The sequence below is a fragment of the Pelobates fuscus genome, unplaced genomic scaffold (assembly GCF_036172605.1).
Source record: "Pelobates fuscus isolate aPelFus1 unplaced genomic scaffold, aPelFus1.pri scaffold_58, whole genome shotgun sequence".
Classification (NCBI taxonomy): domain Eukaryota; kingdom Metazoa; phylum Chordata; class Amphibia; order Anura; family Pelobatidae; genus Pelobates; species Pelobates fuscus.
In genome coordinates, this window is record NW_026961890.1 from 47,549 (window position 1) to 74,121 (window position 26,573).

The 26,573-nt window shown below is 35.8% G+C and overlaps 1 protein-coding gene across 1 annotated transcript in view; it reads left to right on the forward strand.

Moving 5' to 3' along the window:
* The window catches only part of PLOD1 (procollagen-lysine,2-oxoglutarate 5-dioxygenase 1), a 58,955-nt gene that overhangs the window by 14,490 nt on the left and 17,892 nt on the right, over window positions 1-26,573 (forward strand). The window contains exons 8-17 of the mRNA XM_063440676.1: window positions 485-586; window positions 2,470-2,604; window positions 3,978-4,099; window positions 4,974-5,078; window positions 5,837-5,962; window positions 6,667-6,808; window positions 7,751-7,864; window positions 8,162-8,227; window positions 8,880-8,984; window positions 9,903-10,049. Coding sequence (XP_063296746.1) covers window positions 485-586; window positions 2,470-2,604; window positions 3,978-4,099; window positions 4,974-5,078; window positions 5,837-5,962; window positions 6,667-6,808; window positions 7,751-7,864; window positions 8,162-8,227; window positions 8,880-8,984; window positions 9,903-10,049 — 1,164 coding nt within the window. The remainder of the gene's footprint in view (window positions 1-484; window positions 587-2,469; window positions 2,605-3,977; window positions 4,100-4,973; window positions 5,079-5,836; window positions 5,963-6,666; window positions 6,809-7,750; window positions 7,865-8,161; window positions 8,228-8,879; window positions 8,985-9,902; window positions 10,050-26,573) is intronic.

A 26,573-nucleotide genomic window follows, 5' to 3' on the forward strand; every position in this document is an offset into this window, starting at 1 on the left:
CCGTCACATTCGGCCCATCTAGTCTGCCCAGTTTTCTAAATACTTTCATTAGTCCCTGGCATTATCTTATAGTTAGGATAGCCTTATGCCTATCCCACGCATGCTTAAACTCCTTTACTGTGTTAACCTCTACCACTTCAGCTGGAAGGCTATTCCATGCATCCACTACCCTCTCAGTAAAGTAATACTTCCTGATATTATTTTTAAACCTTTGTCCCTCTAATTTAAGACTATGTCCTCTGGTTGTGGTAGTTTTTCTTCTTTTAAATATAGTCTCCTCCTTTACTGTGTTGATTCCCTTTATGTATTTAAATGTTTCTATACGTCACAGTATAGTATACGTCAGAGTAGAGTATACGTCACATGGAGTCTCTTAGGGGTCTCTTAGCTGTGAGGTCGGAATCTAAATACCCATTCGTTTAATTTACTAGCTGAGCTCGAGTCCCCGGGGCGCTTACTAATATTGTATCTGTCTGTCTCACAGCTTCAACTAAATTATCTTGGAAACTACATTCCCCGGAGCTGGACCTTTGAAACCGGCTGCACTGTGTGTGACGAGGGACTGCGCAGCCTTCAAGGAATTAAGGTGAATTATCTTTCAGAGAAATGGCAACTAACTTCCACTAGATGTGTCAGACATTATGTATGAAAATAAAAATAATAATAATAATAATAATAATACCACCATGAATTGTGATTAAAATTACAATCCCTAGGCTTTACTGCAGGTACCCCTGTCTATGGCAGGATGCTCCCGTCACATATTATTATTATTATTATTATTATTATTTATATATTCCATGGCGCTGTACAATGCCGGCGCTGAGCATTTTATTATTATTATTATTATTATTATTATTATTATTTATATATATATTCCATGGCGCTGTACAATGCCGGTGCTGAGCATTTTATTATTATTATTATTATTATTATTTATATATTCCATGGCGCTGTACAATGCCGGTGCTGAGCATTTTATTATTATTATTATTATTTATATATTCCTTGGTGCTGTACAATGCCGGTGCTGAGCATTTTATTATTATTATTATTATTATTATTATTATTTATATATTCCATGGCGCTGTACAATGCCGGTGCTGAGCATATTATTATTATTATTATTATTATTATTGTTATTATTGTTATTATTATTATTATTTATATATTCCATGGCGCTGTACAATGCCGGTGCTGAGCATATTATTATTATTATTATTATTATTATTTATATATTCCATGGCGCTGTACAATGCCGGTGCTGAGCATATTATTATTATTATTATTGTTGTTATTATTATTATTATTATTTATATATTCCATGGCGCTGTACAATGCCGGTGCTGAGCATATTATTATTATTATTATTATTATTATTATTATTTATATATTCCATGGCGCTGTACAATGCCGGTGCTGAGCATATTATTATTATTATTATTATTATTATTATTATTATTATTATTATTTATATATTCCATGGCGCTGTACAATGCCGGTGCTGAGCATATTATTATTATTATTATTATTTATATATTCCATGGCGCTGTACAATGCCGGTGCTGAGCATATTATTATTATTATTATTTATATATTCCATGGCGCTGTACAATGCCGGTGCTGAGCATATTATTATTATTATTATTATTATTATTATTATTATTATTATTATTATTATTATTTATATATTCCATGGCGCTGTACAATGCCGGTGCTGAGCATATTATTATTATTATATTATTATTATTTATATATTCCATGGCGCTGTACAATGCCGGTGCTGAGCATATTATTATTATTATTATTATTATTATTATTATTATTATTATTATTATTATTTATATATTCCATGGCGCTGTACAATGCCGGTGCTGAGCATATTATTATTATTATTATTATTATTATTTATATATTCCATGGCGCTGTACAATGCCGGTGCTGAGCATATTATTATTATTATTATTATTATTCGTATTATTATTATTATTTATATATTCCATGGCGCTGTACAATGCCGGCGCTGAGCATATTATTATTATTATTATTATTCGTATTATTAGTAGTATTATTATTATTATTATATGCCATCATTCTCTACACAGCAGTACAGAGCAGGGGTTTTGTGGAGTTTTCGTTTAGTTGTCAGCTTTTGCCTTTAGAAAGCTGATCTCTCAACTACAACTCCCAGAAATCCTTGCTGTGTAAAAGCACCTTTTAAAGCTTGAGTTATCCCTAAAAGACCAAGGGTCTAAAAGCGCATGCTGCTGCACCATAGTGTCCAAAAGTGGTACTGCACCAGATGTTCTCTTATTGCTTTGTACAGCCTTTCGAGAGTGTGTTTACCAATGGGAGGTTAAAGACAGCTAGAAGTTTGTTTTCCCTGAAGAGCGTGCATAGTCTGGCCTTTCAGTTTTTGGGTCCTACAGGCTTTGTTTAACATTAATTAAGTCTCCTTTTCTTTCACAGAACGAAGAGTCTTTCCCTTTGGTAGTGATTGGTGTCTTCATAGAACAACCAACTCCATTTGTCTCTGAATTCTTTAAGAGACTCACTAACTTGCAGTATCCAAAGAAACGGATCCAAGTTTATATTGCCAACCATGTAAGTAACATCCCGTCCTCACAGCGGTCTGATTGTTAATGTAACTTGTTGGGGTGTTACTCCCACTTATAGCATTCCGATAGCCTTGGCAGGTGATCGGTGACGTAAAACATTCTATCAGATCTCCTGCTGCTTGATGCAGACCCTGGGCTAGTTACCATCCACACTTCTCCAAAGAGATGGTCCTCACTGGGGCTGACGGTTATTACTTACTAACCTTTTAGGGTGCCGAGGTTTTAGTTCCAATAGGGGGCGCAGTGGACCCAGAAAGCCAAGTCTGGGTGACAGGCTGGGGGAAAATTAACTCCACTTTAATGGGCAGCTTTTCGAAGCTTTATTGACAAATGAAACCGAAATGGTGGCTGTGGAAGCAGTAGCAGTTTGATATTTGCTTGTTCGTCAGAAGAATCCTGAAAATATTTATCTCAAAGCTGGTATTATTTAAATAGCACTACAGTTTCTGCTTTAAATCTAACTAGTAAACGGATACTCCAAACTAGGTTGACCCACTCTTTTTTCATGCATTATATAAATAATATGCAAAAATAAAAAGCATAAAATCATTTTAAAAATAATCCATATATTCTCGTTTTGAAGTTTGTCTTTGCGTCATGTGATTTTAAACTTTTACACCTCAGGCCAGATCAGGAAGTGACTCAGCCAGTCATGCCCACTTAACATTGCTGTGTCCATAAAGTACTGGCATAAGCTCAGAAGTGCCTTTTGGTAATGGTAGTCCAATTGTCATCTTTCTGCTCTAGAAAGCTAACAGGTGAACTACAACTCCCAAAAGACATAGCATTTTTGGTGCAAAAATTGAAAAATCTGCAGATTGAGCGAATGAATGAACTCTTGGAGCAAAGCTATTTATTGTTAAAAAGAAGATTAAAAATACCAGCGTAACAAACTGTAATCTAACTTATGCATTTCATAACATATGTGGATGTCTGCCGTAGGGATCAATATTAACCCTCCTGTTTTTATCTTTGTATGTAAATTCCAAATGTCCATTAATTCCTTGTGAGTGACCCGTGACTGCGCATGCGTGCACAGGGAATCCTGGGGGAAAAGATGCTGAGCGCATATATTCAAGCAGAGCATATGTGGACATTGATTGCACTCATAGGGAATAAGGGCAGTGAAGATCAGTGGGATTTACTTCCCTCCATTCCACAGTCACTTTAAGGAAAGTAACACTTCCTCTTTATATATGTAGCTTTGCCCCAGGCATCTGCAGTCCACTGCTGGTCGTTTGCTTAGTCTAGAATGAATAAATATGCTAAATTCCAGGCTCTCTCTCTGTCTGGACAGTTTCCCTGCAGGGTGACAGAGCACTGAAAGTCTTTGTTCTCTTTTTCCTGTGTTTTATGTAGGAGAATCACCACGAGAAACATGTGTCAGCATTTGTAGGTGATCACGGCGCAGAATACAACGCAGTCAAATTCATTGGTCCAGAGGAAGCCCCGAGCTTAGCTGACGCTCGCAATAATGGAATGTGAGTTTAAAATCAGCTCCCGTAGGCCACGATTAGTTCTCAGGTTACTGTACCATGAAATGTCTCACATTGCTGGCAGCTTGTGTGCTGGATCACAGTGGAGAGCCAAAGTGAGCAGCATTACTGTGCAACTTTCCCCCCCAATTCAAAGTTAATTTAAAGTATACATTTTCTTAATGATCTTTGTTTTTAACAAAGGAACTGTTACATCTCTAATTAGGGCATACGTGAAGAAGGTTTTAAAAAAAGAGCTAATAAGTTGTGTTTTGTTTAGTCGTTATTTGAGTTAAACCCCTAATGGCTAAATGTTACCTTTTGTTAAAGGAACTACAAGCACTTTGAGCACTACAGAGGGGTATTCACCATTTTGGAGTAGGATTCTTTAAGAACAAATTGTTCTGATGGCATAAAATGCAATTGATCCTTAAGTGGATACATTTAGCAGTTTTGTTGGCATAGGGTGTGCAATGTATACAGGGTCACTCGAGAACTACACATTGCAGCGAAATCACTAGTTTGGTGCCTGTTGATGTCAGCGATGAATTTGCTGATCTGCGTTGATGCGTGCTTTTACCAGCTTGCGCGCACAGAGAATTGGAATCCTTTAGATGCTGAGTGACAACAATGACTTGAGTGGTAGAATTTTCCTCACTGGAGTTTGCGTCAACTACATAAAATAAAACTGTCATATCTTTACTATATGAATTCACATTGGATTGTGTAATAATCTCTTCTCCAGATAATTACTGCTCCTTTTCTGAGACATTCTGATCTGTGAATATAGTGTGAATGCTGACATTGGCCTCCACTATGTGCGGTTGTCATACAGAACCCTGAATCTGGGGACTTACTGCTAATATATTATATTTTCCAGAGATATGTGCCGCCAGAATCTCGAATGTGAATATTACTTCAGTATCGATGTTCAAGTAGTGCTCAACAACTCCACTGTCCTTCGAACCCTAATTGAACAGAACAAGTAGGTTACCATTTCTGTTTGTGATCTACACAGGCAAACAATAGTTTAAACTATTCCATGTCAACTTTAACAAACACCACAATCCTGTCTGGCCATACATGGCTTCGTTGTCTGTAACTATCTTCTCTGCTAAAACAAGGATGGAATACAGGTAGGGGTAACCCCAGGCATCACGAATGCTGCTGAAATATACTAAAGCAAGCTGCGCCCCACAAATCGTAGATAAGTATAAAAAAGCTAATATATATTAACATAATAAAATAATACAGTCCAGATTTTCTTCAAATAGCCTTGATATCTATGTGGCTTGATCCTTCCTCAGTGGGTACATATAAAAAGTACAAAGAAAAGCATCGATAGTGTAGTATTTCTCAGAAAAGGTGGGTTACAAACAACTAAGTGCGTAAGTGCCTCTCACATGGTATGGAGTTTTCACTCACGCTCCAGTTATAACAACGTGTAGTGGTATAATCCCCACTCAATGTATATAGATGTGGTCTTAATGAGTGCAGAATATGGAATGACAAAACAAGACTTCAATAGTGCAATATTGTAAATATAAGCTGAATATTGTGACAATCAGAAACCAGGAAATACACTCACAAGCGGGGAGCTTTCGGTCTAAAGCTGAACATTTCAGGTGTGAAGTGGTACACCTCCCCCTAAGCCTAACATTTCAATAAGGAAACAAAAGGTAATGAAATCCAGACAAAATCACACTTTTATTTGAAAATCTCTGAATTCATCTTTTCTCTCAGATCGATAATTGGGCCGGTCGTAGGACGTCTGGATACCTTGTGGTCTAATTTTTGGGGAGCGTTGAATTCGGATGGCTATTACGCTCGATCCGAGGATTACGTCGACATTGTGCACAGACAGAGAATGTGAGTAAACTAATAAAACGAGGATGGGTGGTGGAATCATTTGTGGTGGAATCATTTGCATATCTTGCCTGATATTTATTAAAACGTTACAATTCTGTCACCACGATGAAGAAAAATTAGGGAAAATAACAAATGACACTTGCATGAAAAGCAATCAACAGATAAATATCCATATAACAGCAACATGGAAATAAAAATGCAATGGAGTTAATTTGCTAAACAGTGAATTGAGGTACAGGGGAAAATTGAACGAATATCCCACTCGCCTATTTTAAAATGTGAAAATCATGAAAAACTGCAATTTTGTCTAAAATGCTCTTCCTAATGTTCCCCCAGAATTTTTTTTTGTTTAACCCCTTAAGGACCAAACTTCTGGAATAAAAGGGAATCATGACATGTCACACATGTCATGTGTCCTTAAGGGGTTAAAGAATGTGCAGGAAAGATGTCTATCTCTAGCATACCCTTTCCATGTGCAGATCTGCTATCAGCCGATTATGTATTTTCTATTTCTAAAGAGCAGCTGTGCATCAAAGTGCTAAACCTGGAGCAATCAGCAGGCGTATTGTATCCATCTCCACTTTATATCATTTACCCCAGCATTGCTCTTTGTGTGATGGTCCATTTAACTGTGTGGAGTACACACTTATACAAGGTGATTCTAGCCACGTGTTGCTAAATGTACTCTCGTTCTATCCCCATAGCGGCCTCTGGAATGTTCCCTACATTTCCAGCGTCTACTTAATAAAAGGCAACGTTTTAAGGACTAAGCTGCAACAAGCTGATCTCTATAACAGCGGCTCGCTGGACCATGACATGTCATTCTGTGACAATGTTCGCAAGCAGGTAAGCATAGAAAGGAACTCTCTGTTAATCTTACAGACTAGTGTCTGAATAAAGGTTTGATTTTTACTTACCGGTATTCATCTTTAAATTGATACAGTTCTGGTCATTATATCCATTTATTTTTAGTTGATGCATTTATATAATATCTGCCTTTAGGTAAGACTAGGGTATCTTTATAACGTAATCATTGGTTAATTGGCAAATACAACACCAAAAGGGAATTGAACATTCACGGAAAAAAACATTTTTAACAGCTAGTCAATACGCTGCAATATTTTTGAAGGAACCAAATTAACACCCCAAACATCTCCCGTGAAATGATGTGTGCAAGCAGCTTTAACTACTGGTTCCTCACAAGTCAGTTACACATATTAAAGGACTGATAAGCGCTGTTACTACAATAACCAGCAAAGCTGATTGCATAAGTTAAACATGTGCACAAACCCTGAAATGTCTTTGTTAACTACCTTAAACTACTCCCAGACGATGCATGTGGAAAGGTGTCAGTTAAAGAGACACCCTAGGCACCATAAACACTGTGTCTTATTAAAGTAGTTGTGGTCCACCATGACACTCCACAGTTCACTGAATGGAGGTTTCCTGACATCTGTGGGCTCTGTTTCCCCCCTGGAGGCTGCGTTAAGGCATAATGTAATTCCACATAAGCCATACCTATCCTGCCGAAGCCATACTTGGTATTATTATAGGTTAAGTATCTGGTTCTCCAACTCTGCCACAGCCGGCAATGTTGGGGGCCCAACACACTGTGTAAGTCAAAATTACAACAGATCATTTTAAGGAAGAACAATGCAACCTCTGTAAATGAAGCTAGCAGAATTGTACCCCGTGCATGCCAGATTAAGGGATCTACTTCTACATGAACAGAAATGTTAAAAATGTGAAATGACTAGACCTCGTGTGATAATTGTCACTTTCTTACAGGGAGTTTTCATGTTTGTGACCAACAGACAGATTTTTGGTCACATTCTTTCCTTGGAAAATTATCAAACTAATCACCTCCACAATGACCTGTGGCAGATTTTCCAGAACACACAGGTAAGGCTTTCTTCAACAGTACGTGAAAATGAATCCACTGCATGCCTTAAATGCAAAAGCCCCTCTGTGTTTATTTCATTTTGTGGCGTTCAATGTCTTAAATTGTGGAACATTTGTCTTAATATAAAAATAAAAAATTTCTAGCTGCATCTGGCACAGTGCGGTTGTGTTTGTTTGCTGTTAATGCACTGCGTTGCGGTATCACAACATTTAGCAGATTCTCTTGTCAAGCAAGGAGACCGTGACAGTGATAAATGAGAATTGCTCCATCTCTAACAGCAATTTACTGTTTTACAGGACTGGAAAGAGAAATATATTCATCCCAATCATAGTTTGATCTTGAAAGGGAAATCTATAGAAACAGTAAGTCAGTCCATAATGATATATATATATATATATATATATATATATATATATATATATATATATATATATATATATATATATTGCATAGAAATATCAATAAAATGAGAACAATGTTATTTTCTAACAAGCAGGATTGCCCACCCGTGACCTGAAAACCTTCACCTGGGGCAGCTGTGTGAGACTGGCTGGACATAGTGGGAATTGTACTCAAACTACCTGTTGCTCTCCAACTGATAGTGATATACAAGTCTCATCACTCTGAGACAGCCTGTAATTTATAAACCCAGGCACTCGCTCAGTCCATTATCCTAAACCGGACTGACCTCCTCATCCTAAGACTAACATGTCTTCATCTTTCAAACTTTGTCAATCTGTCTGTGTTAAAGGGCAAATCACTGGTTTTCTACTAATGGGGTGTAGCGATATATACAATGTCTTTAAAGATTACATGATTTGATACATGACCCATACCCCTGTCTTTCTACTATGACCATATTAATAAGCCGGGCTAACATAAACTCATGGTATCCGGATTGTGGCGGAAGCACCTGTGATCTTTGGCTGTGTGATAAGAGGGGGGATGGGATTAGGCCTTCTTACCACCCACTGTTTGAAGGCCAGGCTAATGGATCTAATCTCTGTTTCCCAGCCATGTCCTGATGTCTACTGGTTTCCAATTTTTACGGAGACAGCCTGCAATGATCTCGTGGAAGAAATGGAACATTATGGCAAATGGTCCACTGGTGACAATACGGTATGAAATCCAAAGTCTCCCATCTGTATTATGGAAAGTGATAAAAGTTGATGTCTAGCATCCCTGCAGAATGTTCATATCTGCAACACTGTGATTAACTGATTACTTGCATCTTTTATTACGTCAAACCCTCTGGAGCCACATGAAGGGAGACTGAAATACATAAATGCAGGGATTAAAAAAAACAAAACATTTTTGTATTTATATTTTATCTTGTAAATTACATTGGGAGCTGCCATCTTGATTTGTTCGCCAGTTGAGACAGGCTTGTTACAATTTACCCTGTAAAATGATGAATACAGTGAATGAAGCCGTTAAATCCCTGCTTGCATATTAATTGCTGGTAGAAAAATGCATTGCTATTAGAAAATAGATTAAAAATTAGCAATTTTCACTCCAGCAAGACTAGCTGTACTAAGCAGGGGTATTGCTAGATTTCAGACATCTGGGGCTAGAGACCAAAGTAAAGCTCGGCGACTCTAAGAGAAGGTAGGTTACGTCATGACATCCCCCCCCCCTTTCTATGTCCTCTCCTCTCCACCCCTGAACAGCTGCTGCTATCCAGCAATCTTAATTAAATCGTAGCCGCTAACAAGCACAGACTGCTCAGCCAGGAATTTATTGTGATCCCACCATGATACCTACCTAATAGAGGGGTGTGCAGCAAAGTTCTGTTTCCAGTCCCCTGGGGACATCACCGCCTCCCTCCGTAAGTGCCTAGCAGAGCTCTATACTACTAATCTTTCTATTTATAATGGATGTCATTTAGATAAAGATATAATATAATAGCAACTGCCTGCTTTAAAATGAATATCCACCTGCTTCCTCCACCAACTGTGGAGATCCAGGGCCCCCAAATTCTCCACCCTCCCCGGCAATGGATGCATTAGTGTCATAACCCGCTTTGCTGTCTTTCAGGACCAAAGATTACAAGGAGGTTATGAAAATGTTCCAACCATTGATATCCATATGAACCAAGTCGGCTACGAGAAGGAATGGCACAAGTTTCTCCTAGATTTTATTGCTCCAGTTACTGAGAAAATGTACCCCGGTTACTACACGAGGGTAAGAGTCTCCAACCTCTGCCAGGAATCTTCTCCAAATGATTCTGCGTTTCTTTATTCAGGAATGGAAAATATTCTCTACTGGCTGGAATTAGACTGGTCATGGAGGAAAAAGAGAATATCTGAAATCTCCGAAATGTTACATTTAATCGGCGTGCGTTCCTTTTTAGTCGGAAGTATCGTTGTGTAATTAGGAATAAAAGATAAGCAGAATAGACAAATGATAAACTTGTATGATGGTAATTTCTCTCACATATTTATTAATATTGCATTGCTGTGTAATCATCTTTTTATTTACTTAAAAACAAAACAGAGTAAAAATGTATTCATTGGGTACCAAAAGACGGCTTATTTAGAAACCTGTGTAAATATATATGATGGTCGGCACAGAATAAGCTTCTTTAGCTTTGATTGTTAATGTGATGTTTTATAATCCTGGTAGAGATATCTGAATCACAGGAAACACTCAGAGTTAAAATGGATTATTTTACAGCAGAGGTGTATCCATGTATTTAGGGATCAAAGTATAAAAAAGAAATAAGCCTCGATTTAACAAGCTTTCCAAATGATTCAATACTGGTAGAAAAACGATCCAAATTATCTACAAACATTCTCATAACTCTCTGTATACTGTATGCTATAACTCTCTGTATACTGTATGCTATAACTCTCTGTATACTGTATGCTATAACTCTCTGTATACTGTATGCTATAACTCTCTGTATACCGTATCCTATAACTCTCTGTATACTGTATCCTATAACTCTCTGTATACCGTATGCTATAACTCTCTGTATACCGTATGCTATAACTCTCTGTATACCGTATGCTATAACTCTCTGTATACTGTATGCTATAACTCTCTGTATACTGTATGCTATAACTCTCGGTATACTGTATGCTATAACTCTCTGTGTACCGTATCCTATAACTCTCTGTATACTGTATCCTATAACTCTCTGTATACTGTATGCTATAACTCTCTGTATACTGTATGATATAACTCTCTGTATGCTGTATGCTATAACTCTCTGTATACTGTATGCTATAACTCTCTGTATACTGTATGCTATAACTCTCTGTATACTGTATGCTATAACTCTCTGTATACTGTATGCTATAACTCTCTGTGTACCGTATCCTATAACTCTCTGTATACTGTATCCTATAACTCTCTGTATACCGTATGCTATAACTCTCTGTATACCGTATCCTATAACTCTCTGTATACCGTATGCTATAACTCTCTGTATACTGTATGCTATAACTCTCTGTATACTGTATGCTATAACTCTCCGTATACTGTATGCTATAACTCTCGGTATACTGTATGCTATAACTCTCTGTGTACCGTATCCTATAACTCTCTGTATACTGTATCCTATAACTCTCTGTATACTGTATGCTATAACTCTCTGTATACTGTATGATATAACTCTCTGTATGCTGTATGCTATAACTCTCTGTATACTGTATGCTATAACTCTCTGTATACTGTATGCTATAACTCTCTGTATACTGTATGCTATAACTCTCTGTATACTGTATGCTATAACTCTCTGTGTACCGTATCCTATAACTCTCTGTATACTGTATCCTATAACTCTCTGTATACCGTATGCTATAACTCTCTGTATACCGTATCCTATAACTCTCTGTATACCGTATGCTATAACTCTCTGTATACTGTATGCTATAACTCTCTGTATACTGTATGCTATAACTCTCGGTATACTGTATGCTATAACTCTCTGTGTACCGTATCCTATAACTCTCTGTATACTGTATCCTATAACTCTCTGTATACTGTATGCTATAACTCTCTGTATACTGTATGATATAACTCTCTGTATGCTGTATGCTATAACTCTCTGTATACTGTATGCTATAACTCTCTGTATACTGTATGCTATAACTCTCTGTATACTGTATGCTATAACTCTCTGTATACTGTATGCTATAACTCTCTGTATACCGTATCCTATAACTCTCTGTATACTGTATGCTATAACTCTCTGTATACTGTATCCTATAACTCTCTGTATACTGTATGCTATAACTCTCTGTATACTGTATGCTATAACTCTCTGTATACTGTATCCTATAACTCTCTGTATACTGTATGCTATAACTCTCTGTATGCTGTATGCTATAACTCTCTGTATGCTGTATGCTATAACTCTCTGTATACTGTATGCTATAACTCTCTGTATACTGTATGCTATAACTCTCTGTATACTGTATCCTATAACTCTCTGTATACTGTATGCTATAACTCTCTGTATACTGTATCCTATAACTCTCTTTATACTGTATGCTATAACTCTCGGTATACTGTATCCTATAACTCTCTGTATACTGTATGCTATAACTCTCTGTATACTGTATGCTATAACTCTCTGTATACTGTATGCTATAACTCTCTGTATACTGTATCCTATAACTCTCTGTATACTGTATGCTATAACTCTCTGTATGCTGTATGCTATAACTCTCTGTATGCTGTATGCTATAACTCTCTGTATACTGTATGCTATAACTCTCTGTATACTGTATGCTATAACTCTCTGTATACTGTATCCTATAACTCTCTGTATACTGTATGCTATAACTCTCTGTATACTGTATCCTATAACTCTCTTTATACTGTATGCTATAACTCTCGGTATACTGTATCCTATAACTCTCTGTATACTGTATCCTATAACTCTCTGTATACTGTATGCTATAACTCTCTGTATACTGTATGATATAACTCTCTGTATGCTGTATGCTATAACTCTCTGTATACTGTATGCTATAACTCTCTGTATACTGTATGCTATAACTCTCTGTATACTGTATGCTATAACTCTCTGTATACTGTATGCTATAACTCTCTGTATACCGTATCCTATAACTCTCTGTATACTGTATGCTATAACTCTCTGTATACTGTATCCTATAACTCTCTGTATACTGTATGCTATAACTCTCTGTATACTGTATGCTATAACTCTCTGTATACTGTATGCTATAACTCTCTGTATACTGTATCCTATAACTCTCTGTATACTGTATGCTATAACTCTCTGTATGCTGTATGCTATAACTCTCTGTATGCTGTATGCTATAACTCTCTGTATACTGTATGCTATAACTCTCTGTATACTGTATGCTATAACTCTCTGTATACTGTATCCTATAACTCTCTGTATACTGTATGCTATAACTCTCTGTATACTGTATCCTATAACTCTCTTTATACTGTATGCTATAACTCTCGGTATACTGTATCCTATAACTCTCTGTATACTGTATGCTATAACTCTCTGTATACTGTATGCTATAACTCTCTGTATACTGTATGCTATAACTCTCTGTATACTGTATGCTATAACTCTCTGTATACTGTATCCTATAACTCTCTGTATACTGTATGCTATAACTCTCTGTATACTGTATCCTATAACTCTCTGTATACTGTATGCTATAACTCTCTGTATACTGTATGCTATAACTCTCTGTATACTGTATCCTATAACTCTCGGTATACTGTATGCTATAACTCTCTGTATACTGTATCCTATAACTCTCTGTATACTGTATCCTATAACTCTCGGTATACTGTATGCTATAACTCTCTGTATACTGTATCCTATAACTCTCTGTATACTGTATCCTATAACTCTCTGTATACTGTATCCTATAACTCTCTGTATACTGTATCCTATAACTCTCTGTATACTGTATCCTATAACTCTCTGTATACTGTATCCTATAACTCTCTGTATACTGTATCCTATAACTCTCTGTATACTGTATGATATAACTCTCTGTATACTGTATGCTATAACTCTCTGTATACTGTATGCTATAACTCTCTGTATACTGTATGCTATAACTCTCTGTATACTGTATCCTATAACTCTCTGTATACTGTATGATATAACTCTCTGTATACTGTATCCTATAACTCTCTGTATACTGTATGCTATAACTCTCTGTATACTGTATCCTATAACTCTCTGTATACTGTATGCTATAACTCTCTGTATACTGTATGCTATAACTCTCTGTATACTGTATGCTATAACTCTCTGTATACTGTATGCTATAACTCTCTGTATACTGTATGCTATAACTCTCTGTATACTGTATCCTATAACTCTCTGTATACTGTATGCTATAACTCTCTGTATACTGTATGCTATAACTCTCTGTATACTGTATGCTATAACTCTCTGTATACTGTATGCTATAACTCTCTGTATGCTGTATGCTATAACTCTCTGTATACCGTATCCTATAACTCTCTGTATACTGTATGCTATAACTCTCTGTATACTGTATGCTATAACTCTCTGTATACTGTATCCTATAACTCTCGGTATACTGTATGCTATAACTCTCTGTATACTGTATCCTATAACTCTCTGTATACTGTATGCTATAACTCTCTGTATACTGTATGCTATAACTCTCTGTATACTGTATGCTATAACTCTCTGTATGCTGTATGCTATAACTCTCTGTATACCGTATCCTATAACTCTCTGTATACTGTATGCTATAACTCTCTGTATACTGTATGCTATAACTCTCTGTATACTGTATGCTATAACTCTCTGTATACTGTATGCTATAACTCTCTGTATGCTGTATGCTATAACTCTCTGTATACCGTATCCTATAACTCTCTGTATACTGTATGCTATAACTCTCTGTATACTGTATGCTATAACTCTCTGTATACTGTATCCTATAACTCTCGGTATACTGTATGCTATAACTCTCTGTATACTGTATGCTATAACTCTCTGTATACTGTATGCTATAACTCTCTGTATACTGTATGCTATAACTCTCTGTATACTGTATGCTATAACTCTCTGTATACTGTATCCTATAACTCTCTGTATGCTGTATGCTATAACTCTCTGTATACTGTATGCTATAACTCTCTGTATACTGTATGCTATAACTCTCTGTATACTGTATGCTATAACTCTCTGTATACTGTATCCTATAACTCTCTGTATGCTGTATGCTATAACTCTCTGTATACTGTATGCTATAACTCTCTGTGTACTGTATGCTATAACTCTCTGTATACTGTATGCTATAACTCTCTGTATACTGTATGCTATAACTCTCTGTATACTGTATCCTATAACTCTCTGTATACTGTATGCTATAACTCTCTGTATACTGTATGCTATAACTCTCTGTATACTGTATGCTATAACTCTCTGTATACTGTATCCTATAACTCTCTGTATGCTGTATGCTATAACTCTCTGTATACTGTATGCTATAACTCTCTGTGTACTGTATGCTATAACTCTCTGTATACTGTATGCTATAACTCTCTGTATACTGTATGCTATAACTCTCTGTATACTGTATGCTATAACTCTCTGTATACTGTATGCTATAACTCTCTGTATACTGTATGCTATAACTCTCTGTATACTGTATCCTATAACTCTCTGTATACTGTATCCTATAACTCTCTGTATACTGTATCCTATAACTCTCTTTATACTGTATGCTATAACTCTCTGTATACCGTATCCTATAACTCTCTGTATACTGTATGCTATAACTCTCTGTATACTGTATGCTATAACTCTCTGTATACTGTATGCTATAACTCTCTGTATACTGTATGCTATAACTCTCTGTATACTGTATGCTATAACTCTCTGTATACTGTATGCTATAACTCTCTGTATACTGTATGCTATAACTCTCTGTATACTGTATGCTATAACTCTCTGTATACTGTATGCTATAACTCTCTGTATACTGTATGCTATAACTCTCGGTATACTGTATGCTATAACTCTCTGTATACTGTATCCTATAACTCTCTGTATACTGTATCCTATAACTCTCTGTATACTGTATGCTATAACTCTCTGTATACTGTATCCTATAACTCTCTGTATACTGTATCCTATAACTCTCTGTATACTGTATGCTATAACTCTCTGTATACTGTATGCTATAACTCTCTGTATACTGTATCCTATAACTCTCTGTATACTGTATCCTATAACTCTCTGTATACTGTATGCTATAACTCTCTGTATACTGTATGCTATAACTCTCTGTATACTGTATGCTATAACTCTCTGTATACTGTATGCTATAACTCTCTGTATACTGTATGATATAGCTCTCTTTATACTGTATGCTATAACTCTCTGTATACTGTATCCTATAACTCTCTGTATACTGTATGCTATAACTCTCTGTATACTGTATCCTATAACTCTCTGTATACTGTATCCTATAACTCTCTGTATACTGTATGCTATAACTCTCTGTATACTGTATCCTATAACTCTCTGTATACTGTATGCTATAACTCTCTGTATACTGTATGCTATAACTCTCTGTATACTGTATGCTATAACTCTCTGTATACTGTATGATATAGCTCTCTGTATACTGTATGCTATAACTCTCTGTATACTGTATCCTATAACTCTCTGTATACTGTATGCTATAACTCTCTGTATACTGTATCCTATAACTCTCTGTATACTGTATCCTATAACTCTCTGTATACTGTATCCTATAACTCTCTGTATACTGTATGCTATAACTCTCTGTATACTGTATGCTATAACTCTCTGTATACTGTATGCTATAACTCTCTGTATACTGTATGCTATAACTCTCTGTATACTGTATGCTATAACTCTCTGTATACTGTATGCTATAACTCTCTGTATACTGTATGATATAACTCTCTGTATACTGTATGCTATAACTCTCTGTATACTGTATGATATAACTCTCTGTATACTGTATCCTATAACTCTCTGTATACTGTATCCTATAACTCTCTGTATACTGTATCCTATAACTCTCTGTATACTGTATGCTATAACTCTCTGTATACTGTATCCTATAACTCTCTGTATACTGTATCCTATAACTCTCTGTATACTGTATCCTATAACTCTCTGTATACTGTATGCTATAACTCTCTGTATACTGTATGCTATAACTCTCTGTATACTGTATGCTATAACTCTCTGTATACTGTATGCTATAACTCTCTGTATACCGTATGCTATAACTCTCTGTATACTGTATGATATAGCTCTCTGTATACTGTATGCTATAACTCTCTGTATACCGTATCCTATAACTCTCTGTATACTGTATGCTATAACTCTCTGTATACTGTATGCTATAACTCTCTGTATACTGTATCCTATAACTCTCGGTATACTGTATGCTATAACTCTCTGTATACTGTATGCTATAACTCTCTGTATACTGTATGCTATAACTCTCTGTATACTGTATGCTATAACTCTCTGTATACTGTATCCTATAACTCTCTGTATGCTGTATGCTATAACTCTCTGTATACTGTATGCTATAACTCTCTGTATACTGTATGCTATAACTCTCTGTATACTGTATGCTATAACTCTCTGTATACTGTATCCTATAACTCTCTGTATGCTGTATGCTATAACTCTCTGTATACTGTATGCTATAACTCTCTGTGTACTGTATGCTATAACTCTCTGTATACTGTATGCTATAACTCTCTGTATACTGTATGCTATAACTCTCTGTATACTGTATGCTATAACTCTCTGTATACTGTATGCTATAACTCTCTGTATACTGTATGCTATAACTCTCTGTATACTGTATGCTATAACTCTCTGTATACTGTATGCTATAACTCTCTGTATACTGTATCCTATAACTCTCTGTATGCTGTATGCTATAACTCTCTGTATGCTGTATGCTATAACTCTCTGTGTACTGTATGCTATAACTCTCTGTATACTGTATGCTATAACTCTCTGTATACTGTATGCTATAACTCTCTGTATACTGTATGCTATAACTCTCTGTATACTGTATGCTATAACTCTCTGTATACTGTATCCTATAACTCTCTGTATACTGTATCCTATAACTCTCTGTATACTGTATCCTATAACTCTCTTTATACTGTATGCTATAACTCTCTGTATACCGTATCCTATAACTCTCTGTATACTGTATGCTATAACTCTCTGTATACTGTATGCTATAACTCTCTGTATACTGTATGCTATAACTCTCTGTATACTGTATGCTATAACTCTCTGTATACTGTATGCTATAACTCTCTGTATACTGTATGCTATAACTCTCTGTATACTGTATGCTATAACTCTCGGTATACTGTATGCTATAACTCTCTGTATACTGTATCCTATAACTCTCTGTATACTGTATCCTATAACTCTCTGTATACTGTATGCTATAACTCTCTGTATACTGTATCCTATAACTCTCTGTATACTGTATCCTATAACTCTCTGTATACTGTATGCTATAACTCTCTGTATACTGTATGCTATAACTCTCTGTATACTGTATCCTATAACTCTCTGTATACTGTATCCTATAACTCTCTGTATACTGTATCCTATAACTCTCTGTATACTGTATGCTATAACTCTCTGTATACTGTATGCTATAACTCTCTGTATACTGTATGCTATAACTCTCTGTATACTGTATGATATAGCTCTCTTTATACTGTATGCTATAACTCTCTGTATACTGTATCCTATAACTCTCTGTATACTGTATGCTATAACTCTCTGTATACTGTATCCTATAACTCTCTGTATACTGTATCCTATAACTCTCTGTATACTGTATCCTATAACTCTCTGTATACTGTATGCTATAACTCTCTGTATACTGTATCCTATAACTCTCTGTATACTGTATCCTATAACTCTCTGTATACTGTATGCTATAACTCTCTGTATACTGTATGCTATAACTCTCTGTATACTGTATGCTATAACTCTCTGTATACTGTATGCTATAACTCTCTGTATACTGTATGATATAGCTCTCTGTATACTGTATGCTATAACTCTCTGTATACTGTATCCTATAACTCTCTGTATACTGTATGCTATAACTCTCTGTATACTGTATCCTATAACTCTCTGTATACTGTATCCTATAACTCTCTGTATACTGTATCCTATAACTCTCTGTATACTGTATGCTATAACTCTCTGTATACTGTATGCTATAACTCTCTGTATACTGTATGCTATAACTCTCTGTATACTGTATGCTATAACTCTCTGTATACTGTATGCTATAACTCTCTGTATACTGTATGCTATAACTCTCTGTATACTGTATGATATAACTCTCTGTATACTGTATGCTATAACTCTCTGTATACTGTATGATATAACTCTCTGTATACTGTATCCTATAACTCTCTGTATACTGTATCCTATAACTCTCTGTATACTGTATCCTATAACTCTCTGTATACTGTATGCTATAACTCTCTGTATACTGTATCCTATAACTCTCTGTATACTGTATCCTATAACTCTCTGTATACTGTATCCTATAACTCTCTGTATACTGTATGCTATAACTCTCTGTATACTGTATGCTATAACTCTCTGTATACTGTATGCTATAACTCTCTGTATACTGTATGCTATAACTCTCTGTATACTGTATGCTATAACTCTCTGTATACCGTATGCTATAACTCTCTGTATACTGTATGATATAGCTCTCTGTATACTGTATGCTATAACTCTCTGTATACTGTATCCTATAACTCTCTGTATACTGTATGCTATAACTCTCTGTATACTGTATGCTATAACTCTCTGTATACTGTATCCTATAACTCTCTGTATACTGTATGCTATAACTCTCTGTATACTGTATGCTATAACTCTCGGTATACTGTATGCTATAACTCTCTTTATACTGTATGCTATAACTCTCTGTATACTGTATCCTATAACTCTCGGTATACTGTATCCTATAACTCTCTGTATACTGTATCCTATAACTCTCTTTATACTGTATGCTATAACTCTCGGTATACTGTATCCTATAACTCTCTTTATACTGTATGCTATAACTCTCTGTATACTGTATCCTATAACTCTCTGTATACTGTATCCTATAACTCTCTGTATACTGTATCCTATAACTCTCTGTATACTGTATGCTATAACTCTCTGTATACTGTATGCTATAACTCTCTGTATACTGTATGCTATAACTCTCTGTATACCGTATCCTATAACTCTCTGTATACTGTATGCTATAACTCTCTGTATACCGTATCCTATAACTCTCTGTATACTGTATGCTATAACTCTCTGTATACTGTATGCTATAACTCTCGGTATACTGTATGCTATAACTCTCTTTATACTGTATGCTATAACTCTCTGTATACTGTATCCTATAACTCTCGGTATACTGTATCCTATAACTCTCTGTATACTGTATCCTATAACTCTCTTTATACTGTATGCTATAACTCTCGGTATACTGTATCCTATAACTCTCTTTATACTGTATGCTATAACTCTCTGTATACTGTATCCTATAACTCTCTGTATACTGTATCCTATAACTCTCTGTATACTGTATCCTATAACTCTCTGTATACTGTATGCTATAACTCTCTGTATACTGTATGCTATAACTCTCTGTATACTGTATGCTATAACTCTCTGTATACCGTATCCTATAACTCTCTGTATACTGTATGCTATAACTCTCTGTATACCGTATCCTATAACTCTCTGTATACTGTATGCTATAACTCTCTGTATACTGTATGCTATAACTCTCTGTATACTGTATGCTATAACTCTCTGTATACTGTATGCTATAACTCTCTGTATACTGTATGCTATAACTCTCTGTATACTGTATGCTATAACTCTCTGTATACTGTATCCTATAACTCTCTGTATACTGTATGCTATAACTCTCTGTATACTGTATGCTATAACTCTCTGTATACTGTATGCTATAACTCTCTGTATACCGTATCCTATAACTCTCTGTATACTGTATGCTATAACTCTCTGTATACCGTATCCTATAACTCTCTGTATACTGTATGCTATAACTCTCTGTATACCGTATCCTATAACTCTCTGTATACTGTATGCTATAACTCTCTGTATACTGTATGCTATAACTCTCTGTATACTGTATGCTATAACTCTCTGTATACTGTATGCTATAACTCTCTGTATACTGTATGCTATAACTCTCTGTATACTGTATCCTATAACTCTCTGTATACTGTATGCTATAACTCTCTGTATACTGTATGCTATAACTCTCTGTATACTGTATCCTATAACTCTCTGTATACTGTATGCTATAACTCTCTGTATACTGTATGCTATAACTCTCTGTATACTGTATGCTATAACTCTCTGTATACTGTATCCTATAACTCTCTGTATACTGTATGCTATAACTCTCTGTATACTGTATGCTATAACTCTCTGTATACTGTATGCTATAACTCTCTGTATACTGTATGCTATAACTCTCTGTATACTGTATCCTATAACTCTCTGTATACTGTATGATATAGCTCTCTGTATACTGTATCCTATAACTCTCTGTATACTGTATGCTATAACTCTCTGTATACTGTATCCTATAACTCTCTGTATGCTGTATGCTATAACTCTCTGTATACTGTATGCTATAACTCTCTGTATACTGTATGCTATAACTCTCTGTATACTGTATGATATAACTCTCTGTATACTGTATGATATAACTCTCTGTATACTGTATGCTATAACTCTCTGTATACTGTATGCTATAGCTCTCTGTATACTGTATGATATAACTCTCTGTATACTGTATGCTATAACTCTCTGTATACTGTATGCTATAACTCTCTGTATACTGTATGATATAACTCTCTGTATACTGTATGATATAACTCTCTGTATACTGTATGCTATAACTCTCTGTATACTGTATGCTATAACTCTCTGTATACTGTATGATATAACTCTCTGTATACTGTATGCTATAACTCTCTGTATACTGTATGCTATAACTCTCTGTATACTGTATGCTATAACTCTCTGTATACTGTATGATATAACTCTCTGTATACTGTATGCTATAACTCTCTGTATACTGTATGCTATAACTCTCTGTATACTGTATGCTATAACTCTCTGTATACTGTATGCTATAACTCTCTGTATACTGTATGCTATAACTCTCTGTATACTGTATGCTATAACTCTCTGTATACTGTATGCTATAACTCTCCGTATACTGTATGATATAACTCTCTGTATACTGTATGCTATAACTCTCTGTATACTGTATGCTATAACTCTCTGTATACTGTATGCTATAACTCTCTGTATACTGTATCCTATAACTCTCTGTATACTGTATGCTATAACTCTCTGTATACTGTATGATATAACTCTCTGTATACTGTATGCTATAACTCTCTGTATACTGTATGCTATAACTCTCTGTATACTGTATGCTATAACTCTCTGTATACTGTATGCTATAACTCTCTGTATACTGTATGCTATAACTCTCTGTATACTGTATCCTATAACTCTCTGTATACTGTATGCTATAACTCTCTGTATGCTGTATGCTATAACTCTCTGTATACTGTATCCTATAACTCTCTGTATACTGTATGCTATAACTCTCTGTATACTGTATCCTATAACTCTCTGTATACTGTATGCTATAACTCTCTGTATACTGTATGCTATAACTCTCTGTATGATATAACTCTCTGTATACTGTATGATATAGCTCTCTGTATACTGTATCCTATAACTCTCTGTATACTGTATCCTATAACTCTCTGTATACTGTATGCTATAACTCTCTGTATACTGTATGCTATAACTCTCTGTATGCTATAACTCTCTGTATACTGTATGATATAACTCTCTGTATACTGTATGCTATAACTCTCTGTATACTGTATGCTATAACTCTCTGTATACTGTATGATATAACTCTCTGTATACTGTATGCTATAACTCTCTGTATACTGTATGATATAACTCTCTGTATACTGTATGCTATAACTCTCTGTATGCTGTATGCTATAACTCTCTGTATACCGTATCCTATAACTCTCTGTATACTGTATGCTATAACTCTCTGTATACTGTATGCTATAACTCTCTGTATACTGTATGCTATAACTCTCTGTATGCTGTATGCTATAACTCTCTGTATACCGTATCCTATAACTCTCGGTATACTGTATGCTATAACTCTCTGTATACTGTATGCTATAACTCTCTGTATACTGTATGCTATAACTCTCTGTATACTGTATGCTATAACTCTCTGTGTACCGTATCCTATAACTCTCTGTATACTGTATCCTATAACTCTCTGTATACTGTATGCTATAACTCTCTGTATACTGTATGCTATAACTCTCTGTATACTGTATCCTATAACTCTCTGTATACTGTATCCTATAACTCTCTGTATACTGTATGCTATAACTCTCTGTATGCTATAACTCTCTGTATACTGTATGATATAGCTCTCTGTATGCTGTATGCTATAACTCTCTGTATACTGTATGCTATAACTCTCTGTATACTGTATGATATAACTCTCTGTATACTGTATGCTATAACTCTCTGTATACTGTATGCTATAACTCTCTGTATACTGTATAATATAACTCTCTGTATACTGTATGCTATAACTCTCTGTATACTGTATGATATAACTCTCTGTATACTGTATGCTATAACTCTCTGTATGCTGTATGCTATAACTCTCTGTATACCGTATCCTATAACTCTCTGTATACTGTATGCTATAACTCTCTGTATACTGTATGCTATAACTCTCTGTATACTGTATGCTATAACTCTCTGTATGCTGTATGCTATAACTCTCTGTATACCGTATCCTATAACTCTCGGTATACTGTATGCTATAACTCTCTGTATACTGTATGCTATAACTCTCTGTATACTGTATGCTATAACTCTCTGTATACTGTATGCTATAACTCTCTGTATACTGTATGCTATAACTCTCTGTGTACCGTATCCTATAACTCTCTGTATACTGTATGCTATAACTCTCTGTATACTGTATGCTATAACTCTCTGTATACTGTATGCTATAACTCTCTGTATACTGTATGCTATAACTCTCTGTATACCGTATCCTATAACTCTCTGTATACTGTATCCTATAACTCTCTGTATACTGTATGCTATAACTCTCTGTATACTGTATCCTATAACTCTCTGTATACTGTATCCTATAACTCTCTGTGTACCGTATCCTATAACTCTCTGTATACCGTATCCTATAACTCTCTGTATACTGTATGCTATAACTCTCTGTATACTGTATCCTATAACTCTCTGTATACTGTATGCTATAACTCTCTGTATACTGTATGATATAACTCTCTGTATACTGTATGCTATAACTCTCTGTATACTGTATGCTATAACTCTCTGTATACTGTATGCTATAACTCTCTGTATACTGTATGCTATAACTCTCTGTATACTGTATGCTATAACTCTCTGTGTACCGTATCCTATAACTCTCTGTATACCGTATCCTATAACTCTCTGTATACTGTATCCTATAACTCTCTGTATACTGTATGCTATAACTCTCTGTATCCTATAACTCTCTGTATACTGTATGCTATAACTCTCTGTATACTGTATGCTATAACTCTCTGTATACTGTATGCTATAACTCTCTGTATACTGTATGCTATAACTCTCTGTATACTGTATGCTATAACTCTCTGTATACTGTATGCTATAACTCTCTGTATGCTGTATGCTATAACTCTCTGTATACTGTATCCTATAACTCTCTGTATACTGTATCCTATAACTCTCTGTATACTGTATGCTATAACTCTCTGTATACTGTATGCTATAACTCTCTGTATACTGTATGCTATAACTCTCTGTATGCTGTATGCTATAACTCTCTGTATACTGTATCCTATAACTCTCTGTATACTGTATGCTATAACTCTCTGTATACTGTATCCTATAACTCTCTGTATACTGTATGCTATAACTCTCTGTATACTGTATGCTATAACTCTCTGTATGATATAACTCTCTGTATACTGTATGATATAGCTCTCTGTATACTGTATCCTATAACTCTCTGTATACTGTATCCTATAACTCTCTGTATACTGTATGCTATAACTCTCTGTATACTGTATGCTATAACTCTCTGTATGCTATAACTCTCTGTATACTGTATGATATAACTCTCTGTATACTGTATGCTATAACTCTCTGTATACTGTATGCTATAACTCTCTGTATACTGTATGATATAACTCTCTGTATACTGTATGCTATAACTCTCTGTATACTGTATGATATAACTCTCTGTATACTGTATGCTATAACTCTCTGTATGCTGTATGCTATAACTCTCTGTATACCGTATCCTATAACTCTCTGTATACTGTGTAACGGACCGTTTCAGCATGAAAGGGGAAAAATGCGTTTAGGCGATAATCCCCTTTTCCATAGACAGGCACAGCTACTGCAGAACATCAGAACTCACGAGCTGGATACGAAATAACACTCCGAACTGGAACAGCTGAACAAGAAAAGCATACAATCGGCTTACACTCTTGGCAGTCAGCTTACAATCCAATCCCCCCCAAGAACGAGACGACACTTCATTTTGAGGGTTAAGCAGGAACTCAAGACTGGGACACCCAGTCTGGCTTTTATTACCAACAAGTACATACAGGACACTCCCAGGGGGAGGATGAAATTAACCAATCACATGGATGTACCTCCCACACATTTCCTCCCCTTAGATTAACACTTAACACAATTATACTGTACACCTTTTTCCCCAATTCCTGGATGTACCCCAAATACATATGCTACACCTCCAAAACAGGTATCCCCTGATAGCCCTTATTCAGGGGGACAACATATGCAAGAATCAGCCCATTCGGATAAATGGTTCAGGAGTTATGGAACTTTAAAGTATTGACCGACCGCATGGGTAAAGTATCCGAAAACAGTTCCATGCATTTTGGCCCTGCGGTCGGTCACAAACAAGGGAATGAAAACAGGCGAATTGCCTGTGTTATAGAGCCTGGAGAGGGTTTGAATGAATTCCCTTGTTTGTGGGGTTCTTTCTACCGAACGGGGGGTCATTCGGTAGTTTCCATACGAATTTCTGGAAGTATGGAGGTCTCAGCGGTGTTTGCCTAGTCAAGTGTCCGATTTCAGTTCCAGACACTCGACGGCAAAACACCGCTGTTCGGTAGTTAAAGATGGCCGCCGCCACGTGGTTGTTTCCTGAATGGCGGCCACCCAGAGGACACAGAACACATTACATGATTGCCAATTACCCGTTTGCAACATTGTTGCAAACGGTAATTGGAGGCACACTTAATCCTGGGTGGTCTGGTTGTTCGGTAGTTTCCTCAATACAATGAATGGAGTGATTCTACCGAACAATCAGAGGAAGGCTGCATATATATATATATAACCCAGGTTAACTGCATACATAAATACATATACAATATACAGGCAGTACAATAGGATATGCTTCACAGTCTTAAAGGGACAGTAGTCCCAAAATGTCCATTGCTGATTTTAAAGGGCCAGTAGCAGCAATATAAATTAGTACATGCCCAAAT